Raw genomic sequence first — 18,888 nt, 5'->3', positions numbered from 1 at the left:
GAAATGCGCATAAATAACTCTTTCCTGTCTGCAATACTGTGCTTTTATGCAATAATTGACTTATTAGGTAGCGGTTTGCTTGGGATAGGTGAAAATGTCATTCTTTTTTGTAATTGTTTGGGGGATTCAACCGTGAAAGTCAGTAATGTGAAAGCTGACCGGTTATTAAATAAAGGTGCGGACACCTTTTTTAAGAGTTCAGCTTCAACCTTTACCTTTTTATCAAGATTAAACTCTGAATATAAGGTATATGAATTGAAAAATGGTTTAATGTCAATTCTAATTAGTGAGAACAACGTTGAGAAGTGTGAAATTTCTATAATTAATGGTGTTGGAGTTGTGCATGAGCCTGATAAATTCAGAGGTTTAGCTTTTATATTAATGACAGCATTAATGAGTCTTTCAAACCTGTATAAACAGGAATACGGATTAAAAGATTTTATGAAGGAAAATTCTGGATTTTACAAATATGATATCTTTCAAGTTTATAGCAGTTACGAATTTGTTGTTCCATGTACTATTTTTGAACGTACATTGGAGTTAATTGGTGATATGTTCACTAATCCAATAATAACCAAAAAGTCTCTTCTTGGTTCAATAAAAACCATAGAAACTGAGCTTATTTCTGGGGAAAATATTAGGATGAACGATATTCTATTTCATTCGCTTTTGTTATCTTCATCCCCACATTCTTCAAGTGATAAGAGATCAAAAAACATTTATTACGACCTTGAAACAGTAGATTTCATTAAAAACTCTGATTCTGATGAGGCATCTGCTCCATTTAGGGATTTTTTTGTGGAGAATTACAGTGCAAATAGGCTTATTATTTCGGTAAAGAGCAATCTTTCTTTAGAAAGGCTGAGCAAATTGATGAATGATTTTTTCAGCAATATTTCGAACAAGAATCTTTCTGTATATTCTCCAATGAAGCCTACTAGAGTGGCGATTGTGAATCCATATTTGTTTTCATTGAACAGCATATTCATTTCAGACAACAAAGACAAGAACTCAATTACATTACTTTTCCCCCTTGTGGAGTATACTTTTCCCTTTTACAAGAATGATCCTATTTTTTTCTTGTCTAGAACAATAAATTCAAGAGACGATTCAAAATCCCTAATTAACCTTCTAATTAGCAAAAATCTTGTTTCTAGAATAGATATCATATTGGTTCAGTATTTAGTTGGTTACTCCAATCTGTCGATTAATTTTAATCTCATTGGTGACGGAATAAATGAGATTCCATTTATTCTCAAATCATTCTTCTCGACAATAAAAATAGTTGAAAAAATGGGTCACAACTTGGAATTCTATACCAAATCTAAGTCTACTGTATTGAATAATGCAAAATACTTAAGAGAACACCGGGAGTTATATTTGGAAACGGAGCAAATTGTTTCAAATTTATTTAGTTTTGGAACTAGAACCGTTAGTTCATTGTTATTTGGACATCTTGAATTTTCGGACTTCGATTCCGAACTAGAAAGCAGAATAATCAAACAAATAAACCCTAGAAACATGTCAATTCAGATATTGCTATCAAGGCCTACTTTTCATTCGCAAATGAATTCAGCTCCAAAATTTATAAAGGATAAGGAAGATTGTACTTCCTACTCAAACTTGATTTCAAATAAAAATACCTTCCATATATTTCAATTAACCAGTTACTTAGACGCACAAGAAGTAAATTATAAAGTTTATTTTGGTATTAACTATCTATTTGGAAATATGAATGAGTGTTTAGTGAGTTATCTAGAGAGTATTCCCACTGAATTCACAAACAGTTTGGATATTTTTCCACCATATATAGACAATGAAATGACGTATGATAGTGTAATAAACAAGAGTGAATTTAGAGAGCAAATGAACCATTTAAATAATGGCAATAGTTTAAAAGGTAATATTAAACAACCAATTAAACTTAATGAAATACTTGATGGAAATTCAGTACAAAGAACCAAAAACTTTAGTGTGTTTAGTCACATCTATTACTTTTTCCATAAAGAACAAAAAGACGACCTTGCACTGTTTTTAAGTTTTTCTTTTCCATATCATATTAAAAAATTACTGGAACTTAATTCCATTACTGTTTACAGCTTATTATTTTTGATTAGAGAGTCAGTTAGGCATTTTTCAGCTAAAATTATAAATGAATATTCCAATATAAAGTTCACTGCAGAATCGAACATATCAATACCAAGTTCTGCAATAAACAATGTATTTGCTCTTAATTTGTTATTTATATTTGATAAAGGACATAGAATGGAACTTATTTCAGAACTTATAAATAATTTGCTGAATCTAGATGCCCAAATGTTTGCTTTAGTCGCCAGGAATTCAATAAATTATTTGAAAAATTACAAAGATAATTTTGAAATGGAAAATTTACTCATCTACTTATCAGTTTTAAATTCAAATTTTAATTTATATGCAGAAAAGGTATATAAAGAAATAAAGTCAATTAAATTTGATTTATTTTCCTATTTTGTAAAAAATATATTTTTACACAGCAATTTTAATGGATTTATATATAGTAAATTGAGTCCAATAGATGCAGAAAGTAGCCTCAGCAATTTTTTTTATGAAATAAAAAGAGATTTTCCAGGTGAGAATCCTGGTAGTGGTTCTTTAAAATCAATAACAAACTTGTCAACGGAACGAAACAAGAAAAGAGCAAGCGGTTTCTCTCGTTTAACTAGAACCATCAAGAGCAGAAGTCTCACAGCTAGAAAATTTAAGACATTTACAAATATAAAGAGAACAATGAGAACACTGGCTAAATTTACTGGATTTGTTCTAGAAAATGAGTCGGAATATGCAAATCAGGGTATTGGCTTGAATATAAAGAATGATTCTAAAAAGAACTCGTGTTCGGGATCGTCACCTTTAAAATACAGTAATCTGAGTTCAAAAAAACTTTCAAATTTACAGATTATTGACTTGGAATCGTTACCTCCCAAAACAAAGCTTTACTTTCAAGTTTCACTAACAAAAACTATTCAGAAAAACTTTTCAATTTTAGGAATATATCTAGGGAGATTTGAGCCTTATTACGAAGTACTTGGTGAATTTATTTTTGCACTAGCAAATTTGGTTTTCACAAAATACATTAAAACCACAGGTTCTGTTGAAATTTCACTTGGAAGCAATTTGATTAACAGAAATTATATATTTTTCTCTATAACTGCAATTTCAAATGAGAGCTTAAATATTGTTAACAGTAATACGATAACAACATTTAACTCCATTTTTGAGAGTATTATTAAAATTTTGAATCTTTCATTATTTAACTCTCTTAAAGAGTCTTTTATTGCAAAGTTTGAAAATGAATCTGATAAAGATTATGAATACTATAATTTAATTGATGAAATTATTAACAAAAGATTCAGTTTCAATAGATGCAGAAGCAAAAAGTTAATTCTATCTTCATTAAAATTTAGAACACTTATAGATTTCATTAAAAAAACATTTGATAACTCACCTGTATTAATGCACACTATTCAAAGGTCTGTGAGTTATGGTGGAGATGAAACTGAACCTTCTGTTCCCAAAGGTTTCACCTTTATATACTATACTAACGATTTCTTCGAATTGAACAACGCTAAAATTATAAAACCAGCTGGAAGCGCAAAACCTTTGACTTAAAATCAGGTATTTAATTAAAACACCAAGTTATAATTTCAAACAACACATTTAACATCTTTATAAGATCTCCGTTCTGATTTATTACTATCCTAAATTAGTGATGATTAATACTAGATACTTTATTCGTTATATATTCTCATTGTTTTGACTCTAAGCTTTTATCAATATCAGCCTTGTCACAGAAGAAATAAGTATACCGTTTTTAATACTCTCCCCTCACCTTTGTGAATCAATTTTTATTGTCTCGGTACTTAACAAAGCGTGCATGTCTGCATGTTGGCGCCACTTTGTTAATAATTAGATTGTCAGGATAATATTAAAAAGCGTTATGTTAAAGGTAGCAGAACAAATCTACTAATATACGAATTTAACAGCACAATTGTTTGCATAGATTTCAATTTGAGTATTGTTCAGTTGGTCTATGATTTAATAAAGGAATTGTGTGAGTGTAAAATGCTTTGGGATGGAAACAAATATAAGTTTTAAGTGTTTGGAGGACGAGAAGTTCAGAAAGCCAAATAATTCAAAATCTGTGTATAGATACTTGAGACTGGAGAACGGACTGGACACTTTTTTGATATCAAATGAAAATCTCTTAAATACAAATGTGAATTTGGTAGTTAAAACAGGTTCTGCTTTTGAAGGAAAAGAGATAGATGGCTTGGCTCATTTCCTGGAGCATGCACTTTTTTTAGGAACAGAAAAGTATCCAGGAGCAAATGAGTTTGGTAAGTATGTTAGAACGAGAGGTGGAAGTACGAATGCAGCAACTGACTCTACAATGACTCACTTTTCAGTGAACATTCCAAATGCATTTATAGAACAGACTTTGGATATGTTTTGCGAATTCTTCAAGAACCCACTATTCAGAGAGGATTTGCTATTTAATGAGATAAAGATAATTAACAATGAATTTCTCTCAAAAACTAACAACTATTATACTTTGTTGGAGCACATATTTAAGGACATATCCGATAGAACTCACATATACAATAAGTTTTACTATGGAAACCATCAAACGTTACATAAAAGACCTATTGAAAGTGGAATAGATGTGAGAGAAGAGATGATAAAATTTTACAAGAACTACTACGTTTCAAATAATATGATACTTGTTTTACTAAGTAATTTGGATATAAATTCACTATCAGAACTTTCAAAAAGACATTTTTCTTCAATAAAAAGTGGAAAATTAGAAGTAGAAACTAACCCCAAAAAACTTTCAATTAATCCGGAATATCCGTTTTCTGGTGTTAAGAATAAATTTATTAAAGTGAATATGAATTCGGATAATAAGGAATTGATGCTTGTATTTCCAATTCCTAGCGGATATTCCTTTGGTGAAATAAGAGCATTTTCAAGATACATCTCTTTTTTTTTATCTTCTGATTCCCCCAGTAAAATAACAAATGAAATTATTTCTCAAAAAGGGTACTGCAGAAGTATATCGGTTACAGACTTTCATTCAAATCTTGGCTTCTCACAAATAGTTATTTCAACTCAATTAACTGAAAATGGAGCCAAAAAAATCGACAAAGTAATTAAAACACTATATTTTTACATAAATGCCATAAAAAACACTATTTTTATTGATGAATTTTGTGTTAAAATAAATCGTGATTTCAAATCAAAATTTAATGATTTAGAGAAAAATATAAATTTGATTCAAATATTTGAAATTGTTAAAATATATGTTCACTCTAAGTCCGATCCCGAAAATTTTTTGTATTCGGGGTATGATGTGTCTGAATTTACTTCAGATGTTTTTAAAAACCTTATTGATTTTTTAAATTTAGACAAAATGTTTGTGATGGCCATAGGATGTAGCTTTGACATTAAATACCTAAATAAGGAGGGCATAATAAAGGTTTCAGACCATCACTTTTATTCAAAAAAATGTCAAAGAAAAGCGTCCAAACTCGGGATAATTTTAAATAAAAACAAGCTGGAAAGTAAATTTAGAATTAAGGAAAGGTATTTTCAAACAAAATACTCAATTTGGGACATTTGTGAAAATGTTTTAGAGCCTATTAGATCTATGAATGAAATTCAACATGGGATTAACTTTTCAAGTTTAAATCTCCCAAATCAGGCTTTGTCCAATATGTATAGTAGTGATAACCTTGTAAATGTTGAGTTAATAGTTAATTTAAAACCACCTTTGTTGTTTGACATTGCCCTTGAATTTGAGAACTTCAAAAACAAAACCAACAGAACATTTGAAATTTCAAGTGATCTAAAGATAACAAATATTTGGAAAGGTTTTTTCTACCTATTTGTTTCTTCAAATATAATCCCCGAATCAATGTTTATGCTAAGATCATTTTTACCTCCTATGTATGGTGAAAGATCCTCCAAAATATACCAACTCAAAAACTTGTGCATTAAAAATACCTCTCACTCATACGCCTTAATTCACTTACTCACTGAACTTGTAAAGTATAAAACAAGACCTATATTAACTAATAGTGAAAAGTATCCTGAGTTTCAAATATATCCAACCTCAAACAGCTACTATCCCAATTACGTGATTGGAATAGAATTGTTCTTTTACGGGAGACTTAATAACATTTCTGCTTTTCTCCTTGATTTTTCCACTTCTCTGAGATCAATATCCTCAATAAGCAATTCGGAATTTATAAAAGTGAAAAACTACGCAATCGAGTCACAATACAAACTCTATAGGAAGAAGACTCAAAGGGATCTGCTAAACGATGCAGAAATGAGGATACTGAATAATGGTATAGTGGAAAACAGTGCCTACATTGAATTGCTAAGGGAAATCAAATTAAAAGAAATAATAAGTTTGGCCGAGTTCCTAAAAGAAAATTGTTTATTTGAGGGAATATATGTGGGATCTATATCTCCTAACATTCTGAAATCTTCACTTGATTCATTTATTATAGGTTTAAGGGGTAAACATAAAAACAATGATTTTTATAGTTCAAAGGCATTATTGTATGTAAAAGACAGTCCACTTAACGACAATTATTCAAAATACTATTACAAACAACTATTTTATAAACAAAATAAGGAATCAACACCGTACTGTGGATCACCAACTTCAAAAAATTATTTTGATTTAATTGACTTGTTCTCAATACCACCTGATAGGAACAAATTATTCTTTCTTGAAAACAAATACAAATGCAAACATAATACTGTAAGATTATCAGTATTCTTTAAAAAAGAGGATCCAACTACAATGGTTAAACTTTATATTATAAATCAAATGTTTTTTGACCATTTGTTTGAACTCATAAGACAAAAAAAACAAATGGCTTATGAACTTAATTCTGAAATTAATAACGTACATGATAGATTGATCACATACTCATTTATAATACAAACGGACAGTTTTAACATTATTCAAACTACAAATACCCTAATTGAATGCGTTTCACAGTTATCTCCGGGTATTATCTCAGAAGAACTATTTAAAGTAGCGATTGAAGAACGGATAGAGATTCTGTCCAAGAAATATGATCCAAATTACACCATTAACGAATACATTAGACTGACAAATAACAAATCATTTAATTATAACTGGACTAATGATCTTATTGAGAGTCTAAAATCACTTTCTTTTTACCAGTTCAATAAGTGGTTTTCAGACTCTATAAAGTATCCACCAATAGTAATTACAGCAATTGTATCAGATTCTTCAAGTATAAAGGAAAAGAAAGAAATTGAAAAATATGTTCCAAATAAGTTCATTAAACTTAAAGACGCGAGCAACCTATTCAAATTTGACAATTTAAGAACATTCAAACTTTACCACCAAGTATTCAATTAACAATATCTTATTGTTAACCATAATTACCACTTACTGTTAAATACGATTTATACAGTCAACATTTTTCTCGATTTAAAACTAAAGAGTATAGGTTGTTAGTATCGGAGTAATTATTTCTTTGCTAAAAAGGGAATTAGTAGGAATATTGTGTTAAATTTAACTATTATTTGTATATAAATCAGTGTTGAAAATAGATCAAATCAACAGGTGTTTCTGGTAAATATAGAAAAGTAGTGTTTGCTTTGTCTTTTTTTTATAAATATATCCAAAATGTTGTTAATATTTAGATAACATAGTGTGACCGAAAATATTTTGAAATAATAATATACGAAAACACGAGGTCAGTTTAGATGTAATATTAGTGTGCAATAAATATTAATGAGCAAAGGCAATATAAATTAAAATAATCATGCAGCTAATAAAATAAGGAAAGATATGAAATTAGTAAATATGTTGGTTTCTAAATTGCTAAGATTAGTGGGACTATTCTCACTTTTAATCAGAGGATTCTCACACAAAAATTTGGTGGAAAGAATGAAAACGAACATAAACGTAAATAACTTGGAGCAGATTTCTATTGATAATATGGTTAATAAGGAAAACTTTAAATTAAACAATAAGTTGAAGCAGATAATTGAGACTTTGGAAAACAAAGTTAAAGCAAAACAAAAGCAAGTAACAGTTGGCGATAACACAAAAATAAGAATGGTGAAAAGAAATAGCATACCTTCAATAATTCTTGATTTAGAAGTTGATTTTGGTAGTTCAAAAAATCCAATGTATTATGGTAATATTGATAAAAAACTGAAATGCTCGATGCTTCTGAGTTTTCACTTTAGAAAATACATGATCAATTTATTTGAGAATCATTTGGAGAAACTAAACAGTGTTTTTACAGAGAGCCATATTTACTTTGGGAGTGACAGATATCATCTTGAACTCAGAAACCCTAATATTGAAAATTTAAGCGATACATTGAAACATATTTCTGACTTTTTCATGAGTTTTGTAATAAACAGCAATTTTCTGAGCGAATATTTTCTTGAACTCAAAAATAAAGGAAATATTTACTTTTTGCCTGACAATATAATGAAGGAAACATTTTTGAGTATAATTAACACTCAAAGTGGACACGAATATGGCAATGATATATACAGAAAGATTGAAACTTGTGTTCATGGCTTAGACGTTGAATCATTCACAAATAGTTATGGTAATTCATTTAACAGAAGACTGAAAAACGTGGAAATTGTCTTAGATAAACAAAGCAAGCTAAACATAAATTTCGTGGCAAAACTCGTAAAATCTCACTTTAGAAGACGTAAAGAAGTTGAACATGACAAAAACAGCTTATCAAAGAGTACTGAAACAAACAATGGCAAATTAAACATTATGGACACCCATTCTCATCCCTATTCAGTACTAACAAAAAAAATTCTTCAGATTAGTAGCAGCAGAATGGGGAATAAATTGGTCTTCATGTTTCCAATTAAAAATCATACTTATTTCCAAAAATACAAAGTCTCAAGGTTTCTTGAGGAAATTATAACAAAAAATGGTGACTTCAAAAAATCTCTTGATAAATATCCTTGGATCGACAAAATAAGTTACCAGTTTGAGTACAATATAGACAATAGATTTTCAAATTTGCTTATTATATTTCATTCAAATGAAGGGCTTAATGCAGAAGAACACCCTGACAAATTCAATCTAGTCCAGCTCTTGGAATTATGGCTAAAAAATCTATTAGTAGCAAAAAAAAAAGTATTCGAGGGTGAAAAGAACCAAAAAAATTATCTTTTAAGTTATCACACTCCAGTAAATCAGAAAAAGAGAAACAAATCAAACGGGGATGAAACGGAGCCCGAAGTAAATCCAAAAAGTGTTAATAATTCTGAAAAAAGTTCAAATTTCTATTTGGCAAGAAGAATCCTTTCAAATTTGAGTCTCAGCAACACTATCATAATTATATACAGCAATAAAGAAATAGGTATCAAAGGAAGAGATATTGTAAGTATGAATGCCAGACTTAAGGAAAACCGCTGCCAATACTTACTAAGAAAGTGTAGAAGGTTTTCTTATTTAATTAGAAAGAAAATTCTACCAATTTTCGGTCTTAAGTACATTAAATATAACGAAGAATATTATTTCAGTACTAAATTTCTCTCCCAAAAAGTTCCCAAATCAATCCTTAAATATCTCAGGGAAAAGTACGAATTCAAATACAACTATAGATGAAATATAATTGCGAACAGACAACCAATTCAATAAATACGTTCTATTCACATGCTTGTCAATTAAGACCAAATCTAGAAAAACAAGTCTGGCGCCGAAACGAGTTACAAGTAGCTGATAATATTAAAAAAGGTGCCATAGGGGTTAAAATATAATGCAGGAAGCGAAAGAATGAAAGAAAGTTTTTTAGTCTTATTTTTTGATTTAAGATTTAGTCTACCGTGATAAAAGGAAAACTTGCCTCATTTTAGAGTTATATCTTACTAGTATATGCAAAAGTATAAATAATATTTTCAGTGGATACTCCCAAAACGTTGGTTTAAATAGTGATTGTCTTATATAGACCGCTTTATAAGATTTAATATATAATCAACAGAAAATATTAATAATAAATTAAAGCAAGGTAAAAAGAGATTAATACATAAAGCAAAAGTATTTTAGACAGTACGAATGTACTTTGGAGGAAGTCTTAGATAATTATGGAAATTTTGGGGTGTCTTACCATCATTTATTAAAATGTTGTTAATAAATGGGTTGATAGTGATACTATTTGTGGATTTTTTACGAGTACTTGGAATAGGGGAAAATGTGGCCTTTAAGGAAGATCTTTTTCAGGAGGTCTCAGAGTTTGCCTCGAATGATACATTGAACTACATATTTTCATTTAATCCCAATGTCCTAGACACAGTTTCAGGTATAAATGATTATTCACAGATGAGAACTTTTTATTATGATGTAAATGAGTTTAAGAGAGTGCAAGATTGGGAGTTTGAGAAAATGAAAAACACAAAAGGTGAGTACAAATTCATGACTTTAAGCAACAAAATGAAGGTTTTTATTGTATCAAACCCTGTTTTGTTCAAGTCTACAATGACTCTATCAGTTAGATGTGGTTCTTCACATGACCCAACTAAGATAAGTGGTCTTTCTCATCTCCTTAAGAATATAATACTATCAAAATTGAAGTTCAAAAATTCAGAGAAGAAAAACCCTATTTTTTTTAACAATATATACAATAAAATTAAAGGAAGGGTTGGTTCGATGTCAACGGAATACTCCCTGGAAGTATTTAATGAGGATTTCGTTGATTCACTATACGAATTCAACAAGCTTCTTGTTGAAAATTTGGTAATAGACCACCGTTCTCTCATATTGGGAATAGACACGACCAGAAAAGAGTTGAATGAAAATAGAATATCTTCTAATATTTTGAGTTTGATTGTATCTGAGCATTTTGATCTATTAGAGAAGCGTTTTTTAAAGAGGGTTGGATCCGATGATCCAGTTATTGATTTGAGGAAGGACTCAACTAATGAGGTGATGAATAATTACGATCTATTAATTGACGGTTTGATGAAACAGTTTGAAACATACTATTCAAGTAATCTGATGATTCTGTCAATTGTATCAACAGAGAAAATGGATAGTTTAGTAAGATTGGTGGAAAAACTGTTTGGAAATATCAGAACTCTTGATTTAGATATGAATGTTATTTTTGAGACATCTAAAATAGGGACAAATCCATATTTGAATTTTGTTAATAACATTATATCCGTTAGAGAGAATTCAAATGATCACCTTATTAAACTAATATTTCCGATACCTTACCAAAAAAATTTATGGAGATATAAGCTTACAGATTATATTTCGTATTACTTAATGGATGAGTCTGATGAGGGGTTGACTGGAATTTTAAAGTCAAAGGGTTGGATAAATACCTTGAACTCTGAGTGTGTAAATAATGAAAGCGGATATTCGAACTTTGTGATTTCTATAGGTGTTACTAAATTTGGAACAAACCACTTGACGCAAATACTTGAAGCTATATTTTCCACTCTAAAGCTAATTCAAAAGACTAACATAACGGACGATGTTCTAAATCTGATTAGATTGGAGATAATTGTTGAGCTAGTTAGTGCGAATTTTGGAGTTGATATTAATCAAGCGGACTATATTATAAATACTTATCTAAGTACGGGATGTTTTCCAAGTGAGGTTATAACGACTCCATATACCATGGAGAAGGTTGATGGTTGTTATATAAACAAAATGATAGATTACATTAGACCAGATAATATGGTTGTTTTTAATCCTATGAAGTCTTTGCATAAAGGAGCTTCTTACTACTTCAGAAAAAGCAATTCTTTTTATAATAAAATAATTCAGAAACTTGAGTACTTTGCAAAAGATACTTATTATTGTATTTCGAAGTTTATTCTTGGTTTTTTCGGGAAAAAAACCAAATATGTTTTTAACATAGATAATAAAAATATTGATTATTCAATAGAGGAAATGCCAAATTACATTAAACAAAGAATTTTGGATATAAACGAGGATATTGCTACAAATGAACTTAATGTTCAATTATTTGAGCCTGGAGTTGAGAATTATGCTCTTTATGTAGATGACAATTATCCCATATGGCCCCATCCTATTTCTCTAAAGGATTCTATTGAAAAATATAGAATGGCACTCGATAATAATTCTGTACCATCTAGTTCTTTAGCTGTAATCGAATTTTCAAAAATTATGGATTCGAAAAGAATGTTTATAAACCAATTAGATTTGGATTCTATTTTTTACATGCCACTGGACAATAAATTACCCATTATTTCGTTTACATTTGATATAAAAATTCCAGAAATTGTGAATAATTCAACTGAATTGTTGCTATTAAACTTGAATCGTCCGAAATTAATTATGCTTTCGTACCTGTTTAAACACTCCCTTTCATCCTCTTTAATAAATACACCTGGAGAGAACGCCATTAAGGTTGAGGATTATTCAGATTTTCAGAATAATAATGTCTTACCGGGCTTAACAATTAGATGGGAAGGGAATAGTCAATACTTTGACGAGTTTATTATTGCTATGACTCACACATTATCCAATTTTAGAAACATATTAACTACAACTAATTTTTTAGAGTCTAAGAAGACGCTTAAGAAGCTAATTGATATGTTAAACGACTCAAATAACAGTGATTATTGTAATACTCTTATCGCTCAGATCTTAAATTTGGAGAGCATTAATCCATGGGCATTGGAAGATGATATTAAATATATTAGTTTTGAAGATGTAAAGAACTTTGGAAAATTACTACTTAAATATGGAGAGATCAGGGGAATAGTAATAGGAAACTCAACATTGATTCAGTTAATTAGTCACTTGAATATGTCAATCAGCCGAATAAGACCTAAGAGCAGGTCAGTAAATCATATTGAGTTGTTGAATTCAAATAATGTTAAAGTTTTATTCGACTTGTTCAGTAACGGAAGAATATCAAACAAAAACTATGTTTATAGAAACTACGTTCAAAATTTACAAAAAGGCACTTTAATAAGGAAGCTGAGTTATAAAGAAAAGACAAATAATGTTGTTAATATAACATCACTTCCAAAAAGATACCACAGAGCATATTATTTTAAAAGAAGAGCAACAAATTCCGATCAGTACAGCAGCATTCTTCTTTTCATATATCTTGGAAGTATAAATGAAAAAAATGTTTGTTTACAGGATTTGTTAATGCTCTTAGATATGAAGAGGATATTGAATTCATTCATATTGAAGAAGAATAAGCTAAAATACTCATCAATTAATGCAGGCCCTTTGGATCTTTCATCCGACATTCTCACATTTCATATTAAGATGAATTTCCTTACTAGTAAAATGATTCCGATGATAAACACATTAGTTGAATTTTATGAAACTTATTTCAATGATTCAATTAGCATTTTTACGGAAAAAGAGTTTTTGATCATGAAAAATATGCTCCTAAGTAATTTGTCTATAGAAAATTGGGATCCAACAAAACTAATGAAAATTCATTATGACAGAATTATACGCTCTAATTTTGCTACTAATTGGCAACAAAAAATGATTACTTTCATTCAAAGCTTAACTTTTGAGAGATTCAAAGAATTATGGGGCAGCTTAAAAAATGCTCCTACAATTTTAATTGCTATTCAATCTGGGAGAGCTGGAGACGATGAAACTCAGGATTTACACAGTTTTGTTCCAGAAAATTACGACAGATTAAGTTCTATCTATCAGTTTAAGGATTCACTCAAGTCATTTTAGAGTGGATTTGTAAGTTATTTGTATTTGAGACCATTATCAAGGTCAGTTGTTAATTTTGACCCTTCAATTTTGTCGGAACTCGTGAATTTGCAACTTGAAAATGGTCTATTAATGTGTAATTTATCTTTTTATTACTTTCATAAATGTTTTCTTCCCTCATTTTCCCTATTAGCTAATTAATTTTTGTTTCCTGAGTCTTTACATCTTCTTACCCGAATTTCAGACATACAAAACATATGCATAAAACGGTATCAAACCTGCACTTTAGTATTATGGAAGGTCCCAACTAGTTCTTTAGTAAATATGCAGTTACTTCCTTGGCCAAAATGGAAATAAAGCACCGAAGAAAATTAGAGGTGAATAATATGAATAGCTAAATTGTATCTAAAACACTACAGAATATTTGGCACTTAAAAAATCCGCACAATTGTAATTTTGTTTAGCATTTTGATTGTTAGCAAATCATAAGAAGATTGGCGGGAATTTCTGAGTGATTATTCTAGGTAAAAAAGTACAGAGATCCAATGTGGTGAATGAAAGAAAGATATATTCTTGAAGTAAATTCAATCTCCATAGGAACACTTTTGTATATCTGTATACATAAGATAATATAAAGCAAGATTAAGTTAAAAAAGCAGGTGGTGAATTAGGTGAGGGGTATGTATTTGAGGTGAAAAGGAGAATAGCGTTTATTTCATGCATTAAGGGGATAACATTGACACAAAAACGGCAAATTTGGGTGAGCCAGGTGGCAGGAGGAGACAAAAATACTGAGATTGAGCCTTCGTTAGTTTCTTTAAGATGTGCAAACTAAGTAAGATGCATAAACTAAAATCAGCTAAATATACATTAGCGTTAATATTATCGTTGTTATCAATACAAATTGATCTTAGTTTAGGTGGTAAATTTACGAAGGTAGATGCATACTCAAGTTCTCAAAGAGGGGATGTTGGAAGTAGTGTGCAGATGTTGAAAGAACTGGATATAAGAAACGAAGACATATTTAATGATACCTTAGCATTTGATAACCAAATTTCTATTGGTATAATAAACAAAATAACTGATTTAAGGACAAGGAAAAGTGTTAGCAATATATATGAATCTTTTGATGATTTTGATTTTGTGAAACAAAGTAGCGACAAAAATAAATATGCTTTTATGACATTAAATAACGAAATACAGGTATTTTTAGTTTCCCATTATTCAGTTTCTTCCCCAACAATTTCTGTTGCAGTTAGAGCAGGGAGTTTAATGGAAGATGACAAGTTTCCAGGTGTTGCTTCGTTGTTGAGTGAGGTTATGTTTAACAATTGGAAAAGAAAATCAGAGAATCCAGGAAATTCACCATATGATAAGTATATCTCAAATAACAAAGGAAGGTTTGAAATAAAAGTTGGCTCCTTTAGAACTGAATACCATTTAACTATAAAACCTGAGCATTTTGAGGAGGCCTTAATGGACTTTGGAAGAACATTTAAGTCACCTAATTTGAACAGAATGTATTTGGAGGCTTCTTTTAACGAACTGGAGTCAAATTTTGAGTATATTAAAAAAGATCAAAATGAAAGATTGAGGCAGGTCCTTAGAGACATCTCAAATAAAGAACACGCTAACAATGGTTTTCATTTCGCCTTGAGAGAAATATTAAAAAAGAATTCAAATAACGACGATGAATACTTGATTTTCCAGCTTGTTAAATTCCACAATACCTATTATAGTTCAAATATGATATCAATTTTCATTGTGTCTGACAAGAATATAGAAGAGCTAAAGAACTATGCCAAAATATATTTTGAAGACATTCCCAATTTAAAAAGTGAATTGATAACTCCTTTTTACCTTTCTGGCAACGTCGAACATCCATATTTGGTTCTGAGACAAAAGATTATTCAGATTAAATCTTTTTCAGAAACACCTCATTTGACTTTAATGTTTCCAATTCCTTATCAGACTGTATTTTGGAAGTTTAAGCCGGCAGAATACATTTCTTCTTTTCTAACAAACTATTCAACCAATAGTTTGTTTGGTTATTTAAAAAAAAGTGGCTATATTGATGATATGGAAGCAGGTGTAGAAATAAATGATGGTGGTTTCTCAAATTACATAATTAAGTATACTTTATGTAACAAGGGTGATAAGAATATAGTTAGGATAATGGAAATGACTCTTTCATTTATAAAACTTATAAAAGAAGTTCCAATATCTGAAGCAATAATAAACCAGATCAGGACAAAGCGTCAAAGCCTTTTAGAAAAGAGAATAGTTAACGATATTGTAAATAATAATTCTAATGCTCACAATCCAGGGTATAGTCATGTGGAAGAGCTTTCAAGGGTGCTGTTAGACTCCTATTTGACAAACATTTGTTCACCTATTGACGTTTTAAGGGCGCTTACATGTATGAGTAAAATTGATTTTAGGTACGTGGTCAATTTATTAGACTACATTGATTATGATAATATGATTGTATTGTTCGAGAAGAAGGAGTTCAAAAAGAGTGGGTTTGATTTATTAATTTCAAATTCTGATTATTATGATGGAAGACTGAAAAGGTTTAAGAATTCATTTTCAAATTTTTTTAGATCAATTAAAAGTCGTTTTAATAATTCCGTTATTGGGGTTTATCCAAATTACCTTACAAATGACTATTTTGGAACAAAGTACACTCTTGAAAATATTCCTCCTAGTGTTATTATAAAATTATCAGGTTTGAACACAACGCTAGCTCATGAAATTGGAAAGTTGGAGATACCTAAATTAGATCCCAATTATCCAGAAAATTTTCAGATTTATACAGAAGGTATTAAATTAAGCGAGTACCCATTTAACTTGTATTCGAAGTTGAAAGAAATAAACATAGAAGGCAGCGTTTCAGGTAATGACACTAAGTTATTGTCATCAATTCATCATTTGGAACCGTCAGTAGAACTGGGTGATCTGTATGTTACATTTAATAGCTCAAAACTTACATATTTCACAAAAAAGGTTTGTTACTTTCCAACAAAATTTGGTTCTGATGTATTGGTGCATACAAAATTATATCTTCCGGAGAACATTCCAAAAGATATGTTAAACTATCCATTTAATAAAACCATTGAAAGATTAACGATAACTTTTTATATATATCAGTACTGTTTGAATAAATTTTTGCAATCGACTAATTTAAAGTCAATTTTTTCATTTAAGGAGGATTATACATTGTGGGAGTTACAGGAGTTTTTTTATGGTTTGGAATTTAGTTGGAAAGGATTTACGGCTGTTTTTCCGGATGTTATAAATGAGATATCGGAAACTTTGATTGATTTGGAGAAGCATATAAAGCAATCTCTTTTAATAGAAGCTAAAAACAAATTCAAGAGTATTATTAATGGATTTAGGAGTGAAAATGAAAACTTGAGAATAATAGCAATTTCATATGAGTTATTGGATCCAGGATTTCTTGGTATTGATAAATTGGGGAATGAACTTCAAAATATTGATTTACAGACAATAATCAAATTTTCCAGATTCTTTAGTTCAAATTTTGCTCTGTCTAGTTCAGTTTTTGGTAATGTTAATCCAATTCAGACCAAGTATTATTTAACTAAATTTATAAGAACAACTAGGCAAATGCCACCTGATTCATTTCCAAACAGATTGGAGGATCATACTCTGGTTTTTAATGTAGAAGACAATAGTACAGAGTCTGATTTACATGAAAATGCAATGAAGGATGTGAACCTTACATTAATTAGCGACAGGAACAGCTCTCTCTACGAGGATGACAAAAATGAGTTTAGGAAACTTAGATCCACTAATAATGGGGCTCGTGTTTACAATAACAAATCTAACAGAGAGTCCAAGCAAAATTTGAGTAGTGAAAAAAACAATGTTACAACGATAGTTTCCACTAATAACACCTCAACAAGTGTTCTAACTGAGAATTTAATCAAGAGCGGTGCAAACGTAAATACAACTATTTACTTGTCCCAAGGAAATAATAAGAGGATGAATAATTTGGAGAATCGTATTTATATAAGAAACAGTTCATACAATGACATAAATAGACTTCCATATAACTATAGTAGTTCTTATTTTTATTACAAGAACAAAGACAAGAGAAGCAGACTAAACATAGTACTATTACAGATATATATAGGTTATTACAGTGAATCAAATTATGCCATGTTGCAAGTATTATCCGAACTAAATTCGTACAAGTTCTTTTTAGAGTATTCGAAAAATAAATGTTCCGATTGTTCATTAACTATATTACCGAGAATAATACTAAGCAAATATATTGTATTAGAATTTAAGGTGCAGTCATTAATTAAGAATGTCAAAGAGTTGAGTGAGTTGTTGAATAGTTTTTATCAGGAATACTATTCGAGACCTACTAAAATGATATCAAAGTCTCAGGTACAAAGGGCAATTAATTTTATTGAGAGCATTTCAACAAATAGATTATCAGGTAGTGAATCAATAGTAAATTCAGACTTTGTTTCAGATCTGAACAGCTCAGAAGATTTATATTCTATTTCACATTATCATTTAAGCATTTTAAGGCATTTTCAAACTCCTTGTGATTGGAGAAAATACTATAATCAATTCCTTTTTACACTAACATACGATAAATTCTTTACTTTTTGGAAATATTTAAGGACATCGTCTAGAATAATGATTTCTCATCAATCTCAATACAATAATTCTGAACTCTCAGAGTACATTGAATCATATGTCCCTCATGGATACACGAAGATATTTTCCATAAATGGTCTATACGAAATAAATGAACAGCAATTAAACTATTCGTCTTAGGGTCGTTAAGTAAAATTAAAGAGGTTTAGTTAGTTTCGGTATTAGTGTCTCAGCGTTTAACAAAGCATTTTTTTCTATTTTTATCATTTTTGAATAAGTGTTAGCTTTTCTTTTTAATTTTATGACATCAGAGGGTATTTATATAATCAAATATTTGAACTATTCTGATTGTTTCGTGTTCTGTGCTTCATTAAATGTTAAAAGTAATGTTGATCACCATTTTTTAACACAAGAGTATTACAAAATAGTGTAAAATTGGAAAATTTAGAGATAAACTAAAATACCACAATTCTAGTAGAAGGAACCTTTAGACTGTAATACATGAGTTGAAT

At 29.8% G+C, this 18,888-nt stretch overlaps 5 protein-coding genes across 5 annotated transcripts; all 5 read left to right on the top strand.

Annotated features, from left to right (window-relative positions):
* Nucleotides 1-3: 3 nt before the first annotated feature.
* On the top strand, nucleotides 4-3,648 carry FG379_001320 (secreted insulinase like peptidase; the record flags this gene model as incomplete). Its single annotated transcript, XM_067326923.1, has 1 exon — nucleotides 4-3,648. The coding sequence occupies one exon, from the start codon at nucleotides 4-6 to the stop codon at nucleotides 3,646-3,648; it is 3,645 nt and encodes a 1,214-aa protein (XP_067183829.1).
* A 463-nt stretch (nucleotides 3,649-4,111) lies between these two features.
* Nucleotides 4,112-7,444, top strand: FG379_001319 (insulinase like peptidase; the record flags this gene model as incomplete). The annotated part of the gene is made up of 1 exon (XM_067326922.1): nucleotides 4,112-7,444. The coding sequence occupies one exon, from the start codon at nucleotides 4,112-4,114 to the stop codon at nucleotides 7,442-7,444; it is 3,333 nt and encodes a 1,110-aa protein (XP_067183828.1).
* Nucleotides 7,445-7,879: 435 nt separating this feature from the next.
* FG379_001318 (uncharacterized protein) lies at nucleotides 7,880-9,682 on the top strand (the record flags this gene model as incomplete). The annotated part of the gene is made up of 1 exon (XM_067326921.1): nucleotides 7,880-9,682. One exon carries the CDS (start codon nucleotides 7,880-7,882, stop codon nucleotides 9,680-9,682), a length of 1,803 nt encoding a protein of 600 aa, XP_067183827.1.
* Nucleotides 9,683-10,195: 513 nt separating this feature from the next.
* On the top strand, nucleotides 10,196-13,759 carry FG379_001316 (secreted insulinase like peptidase; the record flags this gene model as incomplete). The annotated part of the gene is made up of 1 exon (XM_067326919.1): nucleotides 10,196-13,759. One exon carries the CDS (start codon nucleotides 10,196-10,198, stop codon nucleotides 13,757-13,759), a length of 3,564 nt encoding a protein of 1,187 aa, XP_067183825.1.
* An 801-nt stretch (nucleotides 13,760-14,560) lies between these two features.
* FG379_001315 (secreted insulinase like peptidase) lies at nucleotides 14,561-18,556 on the top strand (the record flags this gene model as incomplete). Its single annotated transcript, XM_067326918.1, has 1 exon — nucleotides 14,561-18,556. One exon carries the CDS (start codon nucleotides 14,561-14,563, stop codon nucleotides 18,554-18,556), a length of 3,996 nt encoding a protein of 1,331 aa, XP_067183824.1.
* Between the last annotated feature and the right edge of the window lie 332 nt (nucleotides 18,557-18,888).

This window comes from Cryptosporidium bovis (assembly GCF_009768925.1).
Source record: "Cryptosporidium bovis isolate 45015 chromosome Unknown contig_21, whole genome shotgun sequence".
Taxonomy (NCBI): domain Eukaryota; phylum Apicomplexa; class Conoidasida; order Eucoccidiorida; family Cryptosporidiidae; genus Cryptosporidium; species Cryptosporidium bovis.
This window is presented reverse-complemented; position numbering and strand designations above follow the sequence as displayed.